At 52.0% G+C, this 18,959-nt stretch overlaps 1 protein-coding gene and 1 pseudogene across 5 annotated transcripts; one reads left to right on the top strand and one right to left on the bottom strand.

Moving 5' to 3' along the window:
• The first annotated feature begins 20 nt into the window (after window positions 1-20).
• Window positions 21-17,164, top strand: LOC311581517 (E3 ubiquitin-protein ligase TRIM39). 4 transcript variants are annotated; one of them, XM_084753857.1, is made up of 10 exons: window positions 356-2,636; window positions 4,112-4,207; window positions 8,519-8,749; window positions 10,683-10,705; window positions 11,180-11,295; window positions 11,831-12,015; window positions 14,709-14,809; window positions 14,888-14,970; window positions 16,781-16,906; window positions 17,037-17,164. In XM_084753857.1, exons 1-10 carry the CDS (start codon window positions 2,184-2,186, stop codon window positions 17,141-17,143), a joined length of 1,521 nt encoding a protein of 506 aa, XP_084609983.1. In that variant the 5' UTR covers window positions 356-2,183; the 3' UTR covers window positions 17,144-17,164. The 4 variants fall into 4 exon arrangements, with proteins under 4 accessions (XP_084609981.1, XP_084609980.1, XP_084609983.1 ...); XM_084753855.1 differs by lacking the exons at window positions 14,709-14,809; window positions 14,888-14,970; window positions 16,781-16,906; window positions 17,037-17,164 and adding an exon at window positions 21-123 and having other exon boundaries at window positions 2,177-2,636; window positions 11,831-14,406; XM_084753854.1 differs by lacking the exons at window positions 14,709-14,809; window positions 14,888-14,970; window positions 16,781-16,906; window positions 17,037-17,164 and adding an exon at window positions 21-123 and having other exon boundaries at window positions 2,177-2,636; window positions 11,804-14,406.
• On the bottom strand, window positions 15,457-16,774 carry LOC311581543 (large ribosomal subunit protein uL1-like; annotated as a pseudogene). The gene has a single exon. The product of its transcript is annotated as a large ribosomal subunit protein uL1-like (transcript).
• Window positions 17,165-18,959: the final 1,795 nt, after the last annotated feature.

Below are 18,959 nucleotides of genomic sequence, written 5' to 3'. Positions count from 1 at the left end.
CCGGCGAGTATTGTGTGTCGCGCCGCGGGGCGGGGGTGAGGGGAGGAGGAGGAGGAGGAAGGAGGGAGGCAGTGCTCCGGCGGCTCCGCGCCCCGCACTCCGGGACCCGGAGCCGGGAAGGAGGTAGGTGCTGCGCCGCTGCCGCCGCCGCCGCCGCCACACGGAGCAGCCGGCTCCTGCCCCGCCGGCCGGCTGCTCCTCACGCCGCGGCTGCACGCCCGGCGAGCGCGTCACTTGCCCGGCCGGCGCGCGACCCACGGCTGCCTCCGCCCGCCTCGGGCCCGGAGGACGTCTGCCGCCCCGGCGACGTCAGCGCGTCCGGCGTTGCTTGGCTACCTCGCCGTTTCTCCCCCACCCCGCACCCCCCATCCCCGAGTCCCGCTGCTTGTGGTCTCCCCGGGGCGAGACTGACGCAGTCGCCACCGCGGGGTCTGGGCTGCGACATTGCTGCGGGCATCCCGCCTTCACGTCACACACCTCTCCCCTCACTTGGGACGCGCATCCCTTCCTCCCCCGCCGAGCACGACGTGTGCCCCCTTTCCCTCCCCACCCCCCCTTTTCTCGCTGCGGTCCTCATGCTCCCTGATACGGCAGGAGAAGATGGAGACCGGGTGGGACAGGCTCCCGAGGTGGTACCCAGCGGGGATAAAAGGCAGGACGCGGACGTCTCTGAAGTTACTACTTCTTCTGAGACGCAGTAATGGAGAGAGGGAAGGACCAGGGCCAGAAGAGCACAAGGCCGTGTTCTGGTTGCCCTGTCCATCCCCACCACTAAGACTCCCAGCTCCAGATCCCCTCCATTCTTCACTAACCCTTAGCCCATTTCTCTTCCACACTGCTCATTTGATAGATACAGCCTGGTCTCTTATCCGATTTTAGGTGAGGATGTCACATAATGTATAATGATTGGGAAGGAGGCTGAGTCACTAGGCAGATGTGGCGGGTTCCCTCTCATTCTGATGGGGGGAGGGACATCCAGCTGAACTTATCTGGGTCCCTTGGTTATCAGGGGATACGTTGCCAGCTCCTTAAAACTCTTCCGTCTGTACCACCGGTATCCGCAGTTACATGGCCACTTCTGCATCCGTGTGTAGACCTACCAGAGGTTCCTTCATTTGTTTGGGTGCCTTTGTGGGGGTCCGAAGGGAAGTAGGGGTTATGGAACCGGAGAAATTAACTTTGTACTGGCATGTTAAGGGTAGAGTGTGGATCAGACTTCTGGTCTACCTCTCGGGCTTGTTCCCAAGTCTAAGGTGTATCTAAGAGCTTTGATTGCTTTTTACCATTGACTTAAACATTCACTGAGACAAGGTGCTCATATTCAATCCAGGCTGGCTTTGAACTCCTGGTGCTCCCACCTTCACCTCCCCAGAACTGAGGTCATAAGCATGTGCCACCTTCTTTTTTTCCGGGGAAGGGGGGAGAGGGGATCAGTTGAGACAAGGTTTCTCTGTGTAGCCTTGACTGTCCTGGACTCGCTTTGTAGACCAGGCTGGCCTTGAACTCACAGCAGTCCACCTGCCTCTGCCTCTCGAGTGCTGGGATTAAAGGCGTGCACTACCACGCCCAGCTTGTTTTTGTTTTTCAAGACAGGGTCTCTGTGTAGCCTTGGCTGTCCTGGACTCCCTTTGTAGACAAGGCTAGCCTCGAACTCACAGGGATACACCTGCCTCTGCCTCCCGAGTGCTGGGATTAAAGGCATGCACCACCATGCCCTGCCCAACTAAACTTGTAACACTTTGGCACTCTCCATGGTTCCCTCCCTTTATAGACAAGGTCTCTAGTTCAGGCTGGCCTACAACTCACTGTGTAGCCCAGGGTAGCCTTCGACTGATGATAGTCCCCCTGCCTTGACCTCAGAAATGCTGGGGTTATGGGTTCGAGCCACCGGATCAGGCTCCTATTCGTCTCTTAGAAAAACATGTCAAATTTAGTTAAAGGAAGAGTCTGTAACGAGAAAGCAGAGGTTAAAAGAGGTAAAGAGATAGGGTCTGTGGATGTGCACTGAACCAGAAAACAAGTACAGTGTTGGCTGGAAGTCACAACTGTAAATAGAGCAATAGGTGACACCGATGGGAGCTCACCAAGCTGGGGCTCCGTGGGAGCTAATGTCAGGACAGGGGTGCAACATTACAGTAGCCAGCTAATACTCTCCTCTCCTCTCCGTGCCTCCAAGTTAAATAATGGCAGAGACAAGCCTGCTAGAGGCTGGAGCCTCTGCAGCCTCCACAGCTGCCGCTCTGGAGAACCTGCAGGTGGAGGCCAGCTGCTCTGTGTGCCTGGAGTATCTGAAGGAGCCCGTGATCATTGAATGTGGGCACAACTTCTGCAAGGCGTGCATCACCCGCTGGTGGGAGGACCTGGAACGGGACTTCCCCTGCCCCGTGTGTCGGAAGACGTCCCGGTACCGAAGTCTCCGGCCCAATCGGCAGCTAGGCAGTATGGTGGAAATCGCCAAGCAGCTGCAGACAGTCAAGCGGAAGATCAGGGATGAGAGCCTCTGCTCCCAGCACCATGAGGCCCTCAGCCTCTTCTGCTATGAAGACCAGGAGGCCGTCTGTCTGATATGTGCGATCTCCCATACCCACCGGGCCCACACCGTCGTGCCGCTGGATGACGCTACACAGGAGTACAAGGTAGGCAAGCAGACACGTGACGCCAGTGTGGGGCGCGAGGGAAGCCGCTGAGAAAGCTGGCTCTCTGAGTAAAGGGGCTAAGCTCCTGAGGCAGGAGGACTGCCTCTGCTCCTCTGTACTGCCCTCAGCTGTGCTCTGGTCACCTGTCCTCCACGGGGACAGTGACTTACTGCAGTACTAGTGAGCCTTCACACTTCGTAGGTATGGTCTTGAAATAAATAAGGGAAACCACATGAAGATCTGAAAGCTATTGTGATTTCCTCACTTACGCCTGTTTGTGTAGGATGCTCTTACTTTCCCTGTTAGTTGGAAATAGCTGACATCACTTTAGACTGATACCCAGCACACTAGGCTGAACCTGTCTGTGTCTTCCCATATAATGGGTAATGACCCTCAATACCTAACTTGCCAGTGAGGGCACAAGGCACATATTTATCAATAAAAATCGAAGATGGTACTGCCTAGAATTTTCACTCATTCTGCTTAACTAACAAAGTATTTAAAATATTTAAGATATTTACAGTCAAGTTTTATTTTGTGTACAAGTGGTTAGATTTGAATGGAAGCACAGGTTTAAGAGGATATCCAGGCCAGCTTATAATCCCAAGACTCAGAGGTGGAGGCCAGAGGCCAGAGGACCAGGAGCTGAAGGTCACCTGTGGCTACGTGTTTGAAGCCAGCCGGCCGGCTAGAGACCTTATTGTAAAATAACAACAATAAATAAATAAATAAAGGATATGGAGGCACAAAAGTAGCTCCTGGCAGAAGGAGGGTGTAGCATGGAGACTGACCTTGGCATACGCACCCTGCATGGGTCCCCAGAACAAACAACACCCAGCTTACTATGACTGTGATAGGCAGCTGTCCATCAGAAAACAGTGGGAAAGGACACCGTTGATGACAGTGGGGGAGAAGAAAGTCAGGGGAGCCACAAGCATGATGGTGACAACTGATGGCAGGAAAGGGGATCTATAAAAAAACTGACATCTCCAGTTCTAGGCAAGGAAGAGAGCTGGATCAGGAAGTGATGAGAGGGTAGAAAGTGCACGACTTAGGAGCGGAGAGTGCACGTTAGCGGTCGAGCATCTGCCTAGTGTGCGTGAGGCCCTGGCTTGGACATAAGTTCTTTGAAGGAGGAGGAATGATTAGGGCCATAGAGATGCCTTAGCAGATAAGAAGAGCAGCCCTGAGTTCGGTCCCCAGATGGCAGTTCACCACCGCCTGTCACCTCAGTTCCTGGGGTCTGACGCGCTCTCCTGGCTGCCATGGGCAACACACACACACACACACACACACACACACACACACACACACACGCTCACACTTTCACCAGACACTTAAACATTCACGAGGCTAAAAGGAAAAAAAAAATGTTTTAACAACAGCAGTAGGAATAATAAGCAGGTTATTACTCTTGAGTAATGGATGTGGCAACTAACTCCAGATGTCGCCTCACCTACTTTCCCAACCCTCAGGAGAAACTGCAGAAGTGCCTGGAGCCCTTGGAACAGAAGCTGCAGGAGATCACCTGCTGCAAAGCCTCCGAGGAAAAGAAACCAGGGGAGCTCAAGGTAAAGGCATCGGTGGCTTTCAGTGCTCAGCTATAAGGAGGGCAACAGCACTTTACTTAATCTACTAGTTAACTGGAAAACTGCTGCTCTCTCAAAATGATATGTCATTAGGTGTATCATTAAACACTATGCTTAAATTACTTACCGTGAATTAACTACTGAGGAGAATATAAGAAATAAAAGGACAGCCGGGCATGGTGGCACGTGTCTTTAATCCCAGCAGGTGGACCTCTGTGAGTTAGACAAAGTGAGTCCAGGACAGCCAAGGCTACACAGAGAAACCCTGTCTCAAGAGAGAGAGGGGGAGAGGGAGAGACAAATCCACAGAGTTGACACCTGACTCGCACACATGCACTGTGGCCCGCGTGCTCACCTGCTCACTGTGTGTCTACACACATTATGTATGCAGTAACAAGCACTTCACCTCTGCTAAGTCTAAGGAGCTCTTGCCCAGTGCGCTCCTCCCACCGTGAGCACGGCTGCCGGGACGGTAACTTAGAGGGCTGGGAGGAAAGAGAACCTGGAAAGTTCACAGGGGAGATAGAAGGAGCTGAGCAAAGGCTCCCAGAACTGTTCAGTAACATTTTGTTTGTGTGTTTTTAATTATTACCTATGTGTATGGATATTTTGCCTAGGTGTATGTCCATGCACCACAGGCCTGCTTGGTCCCCAGGTTGGAGAGAGGGGACATAGGATCCCCTAGAATGGGAGTTAGCAATGGTTACAAGTGCCATGTGGGTGTGGGGATCTGAACTCAGGGCCTCCTGAAGAACAGACACCTAACGCACTTACTTAAACCCTCCATCCCCACAGAAACATCCTTTTTGTTTGTTTGAGATGGACTCTCACTATGTAGCCTTGGCTGGCCTGGAGCTCACTATGTAGACCAAGTTGGCTTCAAACTCAGAAAGATCCACCTGCCCCTGCCTCCCTGGTGCTGGGACTAACTGCGCAGCATAGCACTTGGCTTAGACCTGCCCCTTGTAGTTAGTAAGCTACAGTAATGTTGACTCATTGGCAGGATGTCTTTCCCTCCTCAGCCTCCGCCTGTGGAGTTCTTGGTAAAGCACCATGACCAAAAGCTACCTAAGGAAGACAAGGTCTGTCTTAGCTTACGGCTCCAGAGGGAAAGAGCCGATAATGCAGAGCAGGCAAGGGACAGCAGCAGGAACAAGATGCTGGCAAATCAGATTTTCATCCATACACAGGAAGTAGGGTAAGGCTATAATCCCTCAAAGCCCGCCCCAGTGACAAACTTCCTCCACCGCAGCTCCACCTCCAAAAGGTTCTGTAACCTTTGCAGAGGGCACCAGTGCAGCCGACTGGGGACGACTGCCCACGAGCAGATGGGATGTTTCTCCTTAAAGCCACGATGACGTTTAAACCAAAGTGTAGTTGTTGTTTTTAGTTACAAACTTTTATTCAGTATCTTTGGAACTGCAGTTAAAAACTTTTATGACTGTTTGAATTCATCTTTCTCCCTTGTTACGCCTTTGCTTCCCTCTCACCCCAGTCTCCAGAATTAGACTCATTAACCCTTTTTAAACGCTTGGTAGGAGTAAGACTCGGTGACACATCTAATTTCAGCAATCAGGGGACTAAGATAGAAGGGAGCCAAGACTAGAGTAAGACTCTGTCTCAAAAATAAAATAATTATTTTTAAAGTGTGCAGGGGCTGAGAGGTATGGCATCAGTTCTCTAACACAGCAGATAAAAAATACAAATTTATGAACTGGGCACGATGGTGCACACCTGTAATCACAGACAAGGCTGGGGCAGGAGTCTCCAAAGTCCAAATCACAAGCTCAGAGCCAGCACAGGCCAGCCTGGGCTATGTAGTAAGATTGCATCTCCTGGGCAGGGGTGGAATTTTATAATTAGCTATGCTGAAATCAAAGTTTTAAAGGAAAGGTTCAGATATGATAGCCTACCTTAAAGCCAGGCGTGGTGGTGCACGCCTTTAATCCCAGCACTCGGGAGGCAGAGGCAGGTGGATGGCTGTGAATTCCAGGCCAGCCTGGTCTACAAAGTGAGTCCAGGACAGCCAAGGCTACACAGAGAAACCCTGTCTCAAAAAAAAAAAAAAAGAAAGAAAGATTTATTTGGTATGGTGAGGGTGGTCTATGTATGTATTGTGTGTGTGTGTAGTGTGCACATAACACCTGTGAACACAATCTTACAGAGACAAGTCACATCCCCTGGAGCTAGAATTACAGGCCATTTGAACTACCTAATGTGAGTGTTGGAACCAAGCTCAGGTCCTCTGGAAGAGAGGCAAGCATTCTTTTTTTGTTTTGTTTTTCAAAACAAGGTTTCTTTGTGTAACAGAGCCTTGGCTATTCTGGTCTCACTTTGTAGAGCAGGCTGGCCTTGAACTCACAGAGATCCACCTGCCTCTGCCTCCCGGGTGCTGGGATTAAAGGTGTGCACTACCAGTCCAGCCCTAGAAGCCAGCATTCTTAACCACTGAGCCATCCTCTGGCCCCTGAGAGACAGTCCTAGTGAGTCTAACTCAGCACTCCTGCCGAAACACCGCACTGAGAACCTTACTCAGGACAAAGGTGAGAAAGCGTCCTGCTGTTGCCCACCTGAGCAAGCAACAGGGGACCTGGAGTTAAAGCTCCAGATCCAGCTCTGCCAAGCGCCTGAGGCCCACGGGCTTTTGTTACACCCACCACTCTTGAGCCCCCTGCCACTTGTCTTTTAAGTCCCATCTCGCCTCTTTTGAGCTGATGCCTCCCTGTCAGTGACAAGGACTTAAGGCTCCTCCACAGGCCAAGGTCATTGTAGGAGGGCACAGAGGGCTAGGGATTCATTAACACTTTGGCCTGTTTTATCTGTTTATCTCAGAATGTTAGGTCCAGCACAGCAGTAGGTTAAAGGCTATCAAGGAGGCTGAAGATAACCAAGATAAAATCTCAGTGGCTCTGGGCCTGCAGCAGCCCAGCCTCCACACCAGGGCACTTCTAGTCAGTCAGCCTTTGCAGACACTGCTTCCTTCCAGGGATTCTCAGTCACATCAGAAGTGACTTAAGCTGGGCGTGGTGGCGCACGCCTTTAATCCCAGCACTCGGGAGGCAGAGGCAGGTGGATCACTGTGAGTTCGAGGCCAGCCTGGTCTACAAAGTGAGTCCAGGATAGCCAAGGCTACACAGAGAAACCCTGTCTGGGTGGGGGGGAAAGAAGTGACTTAAACAGTTTAACATGTTAAGAAGGGGCATGCTGCACATACCTCTGGAGGCTGAAACAGGAGGGTCCCAAGTTCAAGGCCAGCTTATTCTGTATTATAAGACCCTGTTTGGGGAAAAAAGCAAATAGAAACAGTGACCAAAACCAGTTCAGCCCTGGGTCTAATACACTTTGCGTCAAGTCATTTAGCTGTTGCGATTCTGGTAGTTTCTTATTGCTCTCTGGTTTTTATCAGGTTAGTGTCTCGTGGTTATTAACACTGCACATCTTTAGCTTTCCAGTATTTGTGTTGTCTTTACCAGATGGTATAAGCCAAACATCAGGGTAGAAAACAGCAAAAGTCCCTCTGATATCCAGAGCACCATCAGGGTCCGGTGATGTGCTGAAGAAGGGCGCCAAGAGGCAGTGTGCGAATACAGAGTGTTTTCCCTCCAGCGTGTTAGGATCACCTCTCTCTACAGGGCGACCCCTAAGGGAGCGCAGGGTCAGTTTACAGACAGCTGGAGGGATCTGTGTCAACAGGGTTAAGTCAGTGCACGAGGGGATTCAGGATTGGCTGTTTGATTGGTTATTGGGGACTTTTGAGTCACTGAGGTTTTGGCTCTTACTCAGGAGTTGGCCTTTAATTTGATTGGATCGGCCCAGCTGTTCTTTACCAAGGCCATGAAGTAATAAAAACATGGTATTTAGTCATTTTGTTCTATAAGCTGATTAGCTGTCCATAACTTGTGAGTTTTTTCAGGAATTGTTAGAAACTTGGCCTAGTTAGGCAGAGTGAAACCCTGAAGCCTGTCATGGAGTTGGTCTCGTCAAGCCACTGGGGTCATTGCGGGGTTTGGGGCCCCTGGGGTCGGGTCCCTTCAAAACCTTAAATGTGTTTTGTTAAAATATAAATGGTTAATTTAGCCTGAAAAACATCAAATACTGGTAGTTTTAAATCTTCCCAGTGTTTTGCAGTAGTAAATCATCTATTGGAGGTGTCCAGGTGACAGTGTCCCTCACAGGACGAGACGCACGTGTGCTGCTAAAGTCTCCCCAGGGACAAGGAAGTCTGTACTGAGCCTGGTGGGTCTGGGGGGACTTCCATGCTTGCTGGTCCTGACGGTGCTCTCCCATCCTCAGAGACTAGTGGAGAGCCGCCGACAGCAAATCTTGAAGGAGTTTGAGGAACTCCACCGGCGCCTGGATGAGGAGCAGCAGACGCTCCTGTCACGGCTGGAGGAAGAGGAGCAGGACATTCTACAGAGACTTCGGGAAAACGCTGCTCACCTCGGGGACAAGCGCCGGGACCTCGCCCACTTAGCTGCTGAGGTGGAGGGCAAGTGCCTGCAGTCAGGCTTCGAGATGCTTAAGGTTCGACCTTTGCTCCTGCATAGCTCCTCAGGTCAAGTGCAGTGTAGCTTTGCGCAGGCCCTTGTGTCCGCATGGCGTGCACCCCCTCACTGTGCCCCTGAGCCCATGGCACGCACCCCCTCACTGTGCCCCTGGGCCCATGGCGCATACCCCCTCACTGTGCCCCTGAGCCCATGGCGCGCACCCCCTCACTGTGCCCCTGGGCCCATGGCGCATACCTCCTCACTGTGCCCCTGAGCCCATGGCGTGCACCCCTCTTACTGTGCCCCTGAGCCCATGGCGTGCACCCCCTCACTGTGCCCCTGAGCCCATGGCGCGCACCCCCTCACTGTGCCCCTGAGCCCATGGCGTGCACCCCCTCACTGTGCCCCTGAGCCCATGGCGCACACCCCCTCACTGTGCCCCTGAGCCCATGGCGTGCACCCCTCTCACTGTGCCCCTGAGCCCATGGCGTGCACCCCCTCACTGTGCCCCTGAGCCCATGGCGCGCACCCCCTCACTGTGCCCCTGAGCCCATGGCGCCCACCCCCTCACTGTGCCCCTGAGCCCATGGCGCGCACCCCCTCACTGTGCCCCTGAGCCCATGGCGTGCACCCCCTCACTGTGCCCCTGAGCCCATGGCGTGCACCCCTCTCACTGTGCCCCTGAGCCTAGGGTTCTCTTCAGGTGTGTGCAAAGGACCTTTTTTCTAGAGTATAGCATCTCAGATTTCTGCCATCCCTTCCAAAACTGTATACCTTTCTGTCTTTTCAGAAAATATGTGCTGGAGCTGGAGAGACAGCTCAGGGGTTAGAGCATGGGCTTCTCTTGGAGAGGACCAAGCTCAGTCCTCAGCCCCCACATGGCAGCTCCAGGTGCAGCAGTGCAAGCAAAAGCTCATACACATATAAGTTGGGGGGTTTTGTTTTGTTTTGTTTGTTTTTCTTTTCTTGTTTTTTGAGACAGGGTGTCTCTGTGTAACCTTGGCTGTCCTGGCCTCAATTTATAGACTAGGCTGGCCTCGAACTCACAGAGATGCTTCTGAAGTCTTTTTTTTTTTTTTAATGTATGTAATTTGTACCCAAAAAAAAGATCATTCTTTTTACAGGATAGGACTCTGTTCTACTTAGTGATAAACTATGCATTGAAAACTTTGTAAATGCACTTACCATTACTTTCCAGTCCTGGAACTTAACTTACCTAGTGCCCGACAGGGGGGGGCAAGGGTAGGAGCATAACATAAAGGCCGCTCAAAATACGTTTAAGTGGCAAAGCAGTGCATAGACGCTCTAACCATCTGAAACAGTCTCCTGTTTTAGGCAGGTGCTTGACAATGACAAGGCTGTAGGAAGTGTGTTTCTCACTCAGATGAGATCCCTGGTGTTTGAGTCAGTCGAGCGTCTCTGCACATTTACATGTACATCACATGTTGCTTGGTGCGGATCCCTGTGTCGTCGTTTGTATGTGCTCCGCTAACCACATTAAACTGGAAATGCTGCAGGGTAACATTCACTGTGTTTGTCATCTGGATCTCGAGTAGCCTCAAATCAGGGCTGAGTAAATGAGAGTTTATTACCCAGTGCTAGACGGGGGCGTCCAGACCACAGTGTGAGATGCCCTAGCCACCATGTGGAGCCCTCTGTGCCGATCCTCAGTTGGCGCTGCAATGTGGGGCTGGATTCGGGGGCGAAGAAAAGAGCAAGCGCTGTCCCTTGCAAGGAGCCTCCAGTGTCTTTGGGGAACAAACAAAAATGTACAGGAAGCTACTCGGAAGTTATATTAACTCATCAGGCTTGGTTACAACCGGCAGTTGAGTTGGGCGTTCCAAGGTCCCTTGGACAGTTTGCCTGCTGCCTGGTCTTAGATCTGGGACTCTGAGGAAGAGGTAGAGCCTTTCACCATCGTGACTGTGAATTCCAGGACCAATCTTACTTTCTTTTCTCTTTTCCTCTAGGATGTGAAAAGTACCCTGGAAAAGTAAGTGACTCTGTCTCTCTGAGTTAGGTCTTGGCTTAGAGGCTGTGGGTTTAGTGATGCCTTGGAGAAAGTAAGAGAGGGAAGGTTGTGCAGTGTCTGAGTGGGCTACGGAGAAGGACGCCTCCCTTTGACTTCAGGCCGTGCTTGGTCAGAGTAGTGGCAGCAGAGGGCCGGATTCTGCTGGTGCCTGTGAGCAGAGCTGTGTTCAGACAAGACGGCAGGGTTGTGAGCACAGGAGCACAGGAGTGGAGGGTGACTGTCCGCTTGCGTGAAGCGTAAGGAGGAAGTCCTGAGGCTCATCAAGCTACAGATCCGCCCAGGGCCACATAGCTCTCCAGGGTGACGGAGGGAGCCGCTGTCTTCCAGGAGGACGCAAAGCAGGAGAGGCCTGGGTCTACCTTTCAGTAAAGATGACCCACACATACTCAGTTGGCGGGAGCTGCCCTGACGCTGTGTGGCTTTCTTCCCTCCTAGATGTGAGAAGGTGAAGACCATGGAGGTGACTTCAGTCTCTGTAGAGCTGGAAAAGAACTTCAGCCATTTCCCCCGGCAGTACTTTGCCCTGAGGAAAATTCTTAAACAGCTCATTGGTGAGTGGTTCCCAGAAGGAAACTGGCAGAGGGCATGCAAGGAGCGGAAGGGTTAGGTCCTTCCAGGGGGCCCACTCCACCTGCCCCTCAGCAGCCTGCAGTCTCACCTCAAGTCACAGAGTTCAGAGAAGCCTTAGGTGGCATCTGCTCTAAATAGGGATGCAGAAATGTTGAAGGGCTCCTAACTCACCAGGTGGAGGGAGCGGCATTTACCACCTTAGCCAAGAGAGTGCAAGGCCACGCCATTGATATTTACGCAGGGAAAAGCAAGGACTGTTGCAGGATGCAAGTTCCTGCTCACCCTCTCCCCAGCCCCTCCAGCTCGGTTGATCTGGATCTTTCTTGCCCTCCCTCAGACAGTGCCTTTCACTTTCCTGTACAGCACAAGCGAGCATGATTTGAGGAAGTTACCCAACACAGTGTTCTGGGGACTTTGAGGAGCCAGGCTTTGTGCAGGCAGGCTGGGAAAGTGAGGCAGGGGTGTTTAGCTATTCCCATCCTCATCTAGCTCCCCAACTCTGGCTTCTCCCGCCAGCGGATGTGACCCTGGACCCCGAGACGGCTCATCCTAACCTCGTCCTGTCAGAGGATCGGAAAAGTGTCAAGTTTGTGGAGACAAGACTCCGAGACCTCCCTGACACACCACAGCGTTTCACTTTCTACCCTTGTGTCTTGGCTACTGAAGGCTTCACGTCAGGTCGACACTACTGGGAGGTGGAGGTGGGTGACAAGACCCACTGGGCAGTGGGAGTGTGCCGGGACTCTGTGAGCAGAAAGGGTGAACTCACTCCACTCCCTGAGACTGGCTACTGGCGCGTGCGGCTGTGGAACGGGGACAAGTATGCAGCCACCACCACACCGTTCACCCCTTTGCACATCAAGGTGAAACCTAAGCGAGTGGGCATATTCCTAGACTACGAGGCTGGCACACTGTCCTTCTACAACGTCACAGACCGCTCGCACATCTACACCTTCACTGACACTTTTACTGAAAAACTCTGGCCCCTCTTCTACCCAGGGATCCGGGCTGGTCGGAAGAACGCTGCACCACTTACCATCAGGCCCCCAACCGATTGGGAGTGACGAGAAGTGCAGCTTCATTGGGGTGAGGCAGGGTCAAGAGTGATGGGCCTTCCCAACTGTGGCCTGCTGGGATGTCTTGGTGTCTGTGTGGGTCCAGTCCTGAGCCATCTTGAGAAACCACCTGATCTCTGGGATGGTTTGTGTGAAGGAGAAAAGATAGGGCTGGGCTGCGTGGCAGAGCACAGATGAGTGTCCCTCCTTCCTGTAGGGGAGAGTGGGCTCCCGGGGTCGTGACCTCTGGTGTCCAGCGGGGTTCCTATTGCACAGGGGACAGGTTGGGAAAGAAAAGGCTTTTCCAGAAACAAAAAGTCTATATTGAAAGGGTCTTAACTTGCTTAATGCAGGAAACAGAAACCTTCCTGAGGCTTCTGTGACTCAGATTCGCTTTGTCCCTTGTGGGAGCACATAGGGATCTGCATACTTGTGTCACCTCTAGAAGTTGAGGAGCATTTGTTTCTGGGGGCAGAGACTGGGCACTAACATGAGGAGGAGGACCAGGGAAGAGGCCAAAGGAGCATTTCTAGAAATGAGTCGGGGGTTAGCCCCAGCCTTGAACGTGGAGAGAAGAAAAGGGTGGGAAGAAAGCAGAACCCGGGTCCCAGAGCTGGGTAACTCCTGCCCCGCTGCTCCCTCTGGAGGTGAAATGGAAGCAATCCTGCAGACCCAGGTCCAAGGCAGCCAGGAGAGGAGTCAGGTATTGAGGAAAGGGAAGGTGGGAAGAAGCCAGAAAGGAGGAAAGGTAAAGAGTCTCCCTCGCCCGTGAGGACAGGGTAGAAGGGCGGCTTGGGTAGCAAAGGGCCAGACAGACAGCTTAGCTTCTGTTACCACCCTTCTCCCTTGGACATTCCCCTCTTCAGAGAATGTAATCATCTTAAAGTTAGGCCAAAATAAACAACCATGGGTACACACGTTGTCACAAAAGGTAACACGATGCGTGCCAACCCAGACAGCCTGGGTTTCCTGCTGCCTGGGTCGTCTCCAGCCAGGACTGAGATGAGAAGCTGCTGAGGGCCGTTAGCTCCTCCTACCACCTCGACAGGACTTTGTCCACTCTCCTCTTACCTCTGTGCCTTGACTGTGGTTCTTTGTGGCAAGATAAGTTGGTTGGTCAAAATACGGAACAAAGGATCCACTGATGTGATCTCTGAGTCGTGTGGTAATTTGGCAATGCCTTTATGTGAGAATTGCTGTGTGTAAAAGCTGTGTTCTTGGGTCTCACCTCTGCCCTTTATGGAGGTTTGGGTGGGCCTGGGAATCTGCATTTTAATACACTCATCTCTTGTGAGTCCGAAGCCCATACAAAACATCCAGGGTAAATTTCAGCTAATGGCCATAGTCTGCGCTGGAAGCCTGGTCCTCCGCCCTTCCTGGCGGGGCCTGGCTTGTTCTGATGTCCTCGGCTTGAGATTCATTGCATCCCTCTGCGTTTGACCTCGGCTCTTACCTATTAATTGGGAATCAAGTAAACACCGAGGCAGGAGAATGAGCAGGAGTGGGGCACAGTTACTAATGGCCATGCTCTTGACAGTTCTGTGCTGTAGAAGCTGTTCACGTGACCAGCCCTGTGACAGCAAGTGTCGTCTTTACTATGTGGAGAGTGGGAGACAGCCGTGGTTTCTGAGGGCGAAGCTCTCTTTCCTCAGGGACGTTCTGTAACGGTTCCTTATGTCCTCACATCTTTCTCACTTTCGGCCCCACAGGCACCAATGCTTTTGGTTTTGAGTCAGGGTCTGGCGTCCTACCTCACCCCCCCCCCGCCTCCCCCGCACCCCCCCTCCCCGTGCCCCAAGTGCTGTGATAACAGGAATGTAGCACCAAGCTGAGCGTTGCCTGTTTCGTCGTGTAAAATCAGTTTACAAGTGGTCCAGGCATCTGCCTTTGACTTAAGGAGCGTAAGACAAAGTCTATCCCGATCTTCCCCGCAACTGCCTTACAGGAAGAGACCAGACTTCTGTCCTGGAAATGTCTCACTGTTGCCTGCTGCACTAGCCGAGCCGGCCCTACCTAATAAATATGAGGAATATCTAACTCTACTTTGGTATTCGCCTGCCTTGGAAAGAATGCACAGGGCGGGTGGGGCTGTCTGGTCTAAGACAGGGGCAGCTGTGGGGTCATGAGCCCCGCACTACGGTTCCCAGAAGGCCTTGCGCGCGTCTGGGGCGGGACATCCGCCAGGAGGGGCGGACACTCACACTCATGGCGGGCCCCGTGAAGGACCGTGAGGCCTTCCAGAGACTCAGCTTCCTGTACCAGGTGAGACCGAGGTCGGGGCGGGCGGCAGCCCGGCGCTGCGGCCGCGGGATGACCCGCGTGGCCGTCTTTGTCCCCAGGCTGCACACTGCGTCCTCGCACAGAACCCCGAGAACCAGGCGCTGGCGAGGTTTTACTGCCACACCGAGAAGACCATCGCGAGGCGGCTGGTCCTGCGGCAGTAAGGCTCGGGCTGGCGGGCAGGGGCAGCGGCGGGCAGGCGGGCGGGCGGGCGGCAACCGCTCCCCTCCTCACCCAGGGACCCCTCCGTGAAAAGGACGCTGTGTCGCAGCTGCTTCTCTCTCCTCATCCCCGGCCTCACCTGCACGCAGCGCCAGAGACGTGAGTGCCCGGGGCACTGGAGGGAGGGAGGGCCCTCGTTGTGTGTCAGCAGGGGAGCCCGAAGTGCCCCTAAGACAAGCTTGGACTGCGAGCCGTTCTGTAGTTAAAAAACAAAACAAAAAAAATTAACCCCATGTACTTATTTAATTCCTAAGATGCATTAAGAACCACGCCTTTAATGCCAGCACTTGGGAGATAAAACCTGGTGGATCTCCCTTGAGTTCAAGGCCATCCTGATCTACATTATCCAGGCCAGCCAGCCATAGCCACATAATGAGACCCTGTCTCGAACAAAAAGACATAGCATAGCATCGCTTTGGTTCTGGTTTTGATTTTTTTTTTTTTTGGACACAAGTGTCACTGTAGCCCAGGCTGGCCTCCAGTTCCCTGCAAGGTACTACCCCAGCACCCCTAGCACTAGGATTACAAGCGTGAGACAACACACCCAACTACTAGCTTGGTATTTTTTGGGGGGGAGGGGTAGCGCTAAGGTTTATTGGATCGTCCTAGTACAGAAGCTGGGGCTTGCCCATGGAACTCTTAATGCACAAAGCCCGGACGTTTTGCCAGTTCGTCTTGAGCATGGACACCAAGAAATTGACAGCCAGGTGGAGGGTGTAGACCAGCTCGTCATCAGTCATCTTCACGTGGCCAACAGCAACAGCCGGATACAGCACCTTCTTCATCTGGAACTTGGTGGTGGACTTCACCTCATCAGCTTTGGCCACCATGTTTTCATTGTGTGTCAGCAGGGAAGGGAACTTGCCAGCCTTGGTCAGGCCTGGGCCCGGGATCCGTGGGATCTGCTCCATCAGAGAGAGACTCTGAGGGCAAAAAGGCATCACACTTCTTGACCAACTTCTTGTTTTTGTTAAGTTTCTCCACCGCCTCGACGTCCACATGGGGATATCCACGGCCTTGGCCTCACCACAGCCCTGCTGGTCCCCCGGGACGCACTCGAGAGCTTGGGGCAAGGAGTGGACTCGAGCCTGACGGTGCCCGAGAAGCGTTTGTCCTTCTGAGAGCCATAGTTCTTCAGGCTGATCTGCAGCCCCACCGTCTCCAGAAACTTGCGGCGCTAGCGCTGGTTCCCGTGCAGGGCTTCCAGCACCGCCTCGTACAGGGTGTCATGGGAGACTTTGCTACTCATGGCTGCTCCAGCAACGAGAACCAGAAAGAGAGAGAGAGAGAGTGGTATTCTTAAAAGCTTTGACTGGAAGAGAGCTAAGTCTCTTCTCCCAGTGGCAGGGAAGTAGGTATGTCATGGCAGACAGACAGACACACAGACAGAAGCTTCAGACATTGGTTAGGATTCCCACGCATGAGAACGTGTGCTGTCAAGGGGCTGTGGAGCTGTCAGTGGGTAAGGTGCTTGTTAGGCAGGTATGAAGACCTGACTTCACATCTCCAGCACCCGTGTAAGAGCAGGTGTGACCCAGCCTCAGGGAGCAGGGGAAGACATAACAGAGCCTGGGCCTCTCTGCTGAGCCAGCCTAGCTGAAAGCAAAGAACCTGTGCTGGAAGTAAATGAATGTTTAGGAGGCTGGCGTTGGAGATAGGCAGGGCGGAGAGAGAGGCGAGCTGGGAAAGGGAAGCCATACGCTTGTTAAAGAGTTTGAACTTCATCTTAGAGTTCTGAGGAAGTGATGTTCATGCTGGGCCTCCCGCTCACATAGCAAATTTGCATTCCGAAGGCAGATTATTCCATTGTCATTCCTAGTGATCGTGGAAGAAAAAACGCAAACAAAAAACAGCTTTTTTCTCAGAAGCCTGGCCATTCTCTTCTCTTTTTTCCCCACATATATCCCAGGCCGAAAGGGACAGCGCTGGACAGTGCAGACCTGTCTGACATGCCAGCGCAGCCAGCGGTTCCTCAATGACCCCAAGCACCTGCTCTGGGGTGACCGCCCTGAAGCGCAGCTGGAGAATCAGGCAGGTGAGGTCCGGAAAGGTGAGGGAGCCTCCGAGAGACAGAGTAGAGCTGGAGAGAAAGGTAGCCGAGCCTGATTAAGGAATGCCACGGTCTTCAGGAGACTAACTCTTCTTTGATTTTCCTTCATGTCCAGATTTCAAACCACCAGAGCCTCTGCCAAATGCAGCCCCCCTCCCTAAAGAGAACGCACAGCCTCAGCCTTCAAACACCAGTGATGAGTTCACTCCATTTTCCAGATAAATAAATGTGAATCCTGTTTGACTTTGTGTTCTGTGGTATTTCAACTGGTAATATCATTTCCTCTGGTTTTTGTTTTGTTTTGGTCAGTATGACCTCTCCCTAGGCGTTTGTACTCAGGCATGCAGGGGATTCCCAGTCTCTATATGCCACTTGGTCCCATTAAGCCACCCTTGTGTCACTTGCGTCCTCAGCACAATGCTGTGTTTGGAAATCCAGCGGCAGCGTTTCTTGCAAGCTCGTGTGCCTCCATGTTGAGGTGATCCTGGTACTGAGAAGGGGAGGTGGACATTTCGTTTATCTGGGCCTGCTCAGGCTTGGCCTTTCCTCATCTCAGAGGTGTCTTGTATAAAATCATAAGGGAAATGGTCAGGCCTGAACCTACAAAGTGAAAGGTGCCAAACACTGGCAGGTTTGCTTAAGCATGCCCCATGGGTAAGCTCAGATGTCTACTCTGAAACCTAAGAGAGCCTACTCCAGGACAAGATTTGTAAAATGACTTCTCCGCTGGCTGCAGATTGTCATGTTAGAAGTATAGAAATAAAATTCACTGTCCAGGGAGTGAAGCTTCTTCCCTTTTTCTCTTAACCCTGTGTTGCACATCCTGTTAACGCAGAAGAACGTCTCGTTATTCTGTGCCTTAATGATTCTGCACTTGGGATTTTGAAAAAGTCAGTTCTGTAACTGCTCCAGAAGACTCAGTAGCAATGTCCCACTGACCGAAGCAAGGCACGTCTCCACACCTTTCCAGTCTTGGAGAATAACTCCATTTTGGGTAGCCCAATTACTTAATATTTGTTTAAGAAGAATGCATTTCCTAGGAAACAACAGCCACTTTAAATGCCTCAGCTCTGTCATTTTTATAGGACTCCACGTTGTCTCATCATAACCCTGATCAGCACTGTCAGCAGCACCTGCTGCACAATTACTGGCAAAACCATCCCAGGCCACCCCTGAGTGGCGCACTTGGCTCAGGATTAATCCTTTCTCTCAAAAATGGGCTGTTGCACGTTAATTCTGTGCCCCTGCACAGCCTCCTTTTCCTCCAGTCTCCCTGCCCCCCCCCCCCACCACCACCACCAGGAGCTGAAGGGACTTGAAACTGAAAGTGCAAAAGAGCAAGGCCAAGGCTGGACCACAGCCTGCCTTCCAGCCCAGCCTGTGTCTCCTGCTCAGTCCCCAGGTCTGAACTGAACCCTTTTGTTCTCCCACTTTCCAAACACTTCCACCTCCACCTGTCCAGTCGCACAGCCTAATCTGCAGCCCTTTCAGAGACAAGAGGATGGAGTGACCTTTCTGATTTTCCCATTTCATCCATTTTGTTCGTTTCTCAGCTAATGAAATAAATAATAAATGAAAAACATTTTAAAGGGTACATTGTCACTGAATAAACTATGATTTTAAAAATCAAGTTAGCAATAGTTACATATCATATTTTACAAATAAAGGCAGACTTGAATAAAAGCAAAAAAAGAAAGGAAATAAGAAAAAAGGTCTTTTTTTTAAATGGCAAGTGTTTGGGTGGTTGTTTTTGGTTTGATTTGGTTTCCTTTGGTTTTTGAAGACAAGATTTCTCTGCATAGGTGTGGCTGTCCTGGACTCCATTTGTAGACCAGGCTAGCTGTGAACTCACAGAGATCCACCTGCCTCTGTCTCCTGAGTGCTGGGATTAAAGGCGTGCACTACCACTCCTGGCTGACAATTGTTAATTTTAAAAAGCAGCATATTCACTGTGTTGCTGGTGTACAGGGAACTCAGTGAGTTCTCTTATATATAATTTACTGTTACATTTTTTTTCCCCAAGAAGGGTTTCTCTGTG

Source organism: Acomys minous, assembly GCF_964271855.1.
Source record: "Acomys minous genome assembly, chromosome: 13".
NCBI lineage: Eukaryota > Metazoa > Chordata > Mammalia > Rodentia > Muridae > Acomys > Acomys minous.
The sequence above is the reverse complement of the archived record's forward strand: the minus strand, read 5'-3'. Positions and strand labels throughout refer to the sequence as shown.

What these genes read in the sequence shown, in the direction of transcription:
- LOC311581517 (XM_084753857.1), top strand. Translation starts at nt 2,184, where the DNA reads ATGGCAGAGACAAGCCTGCTAGAGGCTGGAGCCTCTGCAGCCTCCACA. An exon ending in AGAAACCAGGGGAGCTCAAG is followed by an intron (nt 4,208 to 8,518) that starts GTAAAGGCATCG and finishes TCCCATCCTCAG; the next exon opens with AGACTAGTGGAGAGCCGCCG. An exon ending in GTGAAAAGTACCCTGGAAAA is followed by an intron (nt 10,706 to 11,179) that starts GTAAGTGACTCT and finishes CTTCCCTCCTAG; the next exon opens with ATGTGAGAAGGTGAAGACCA.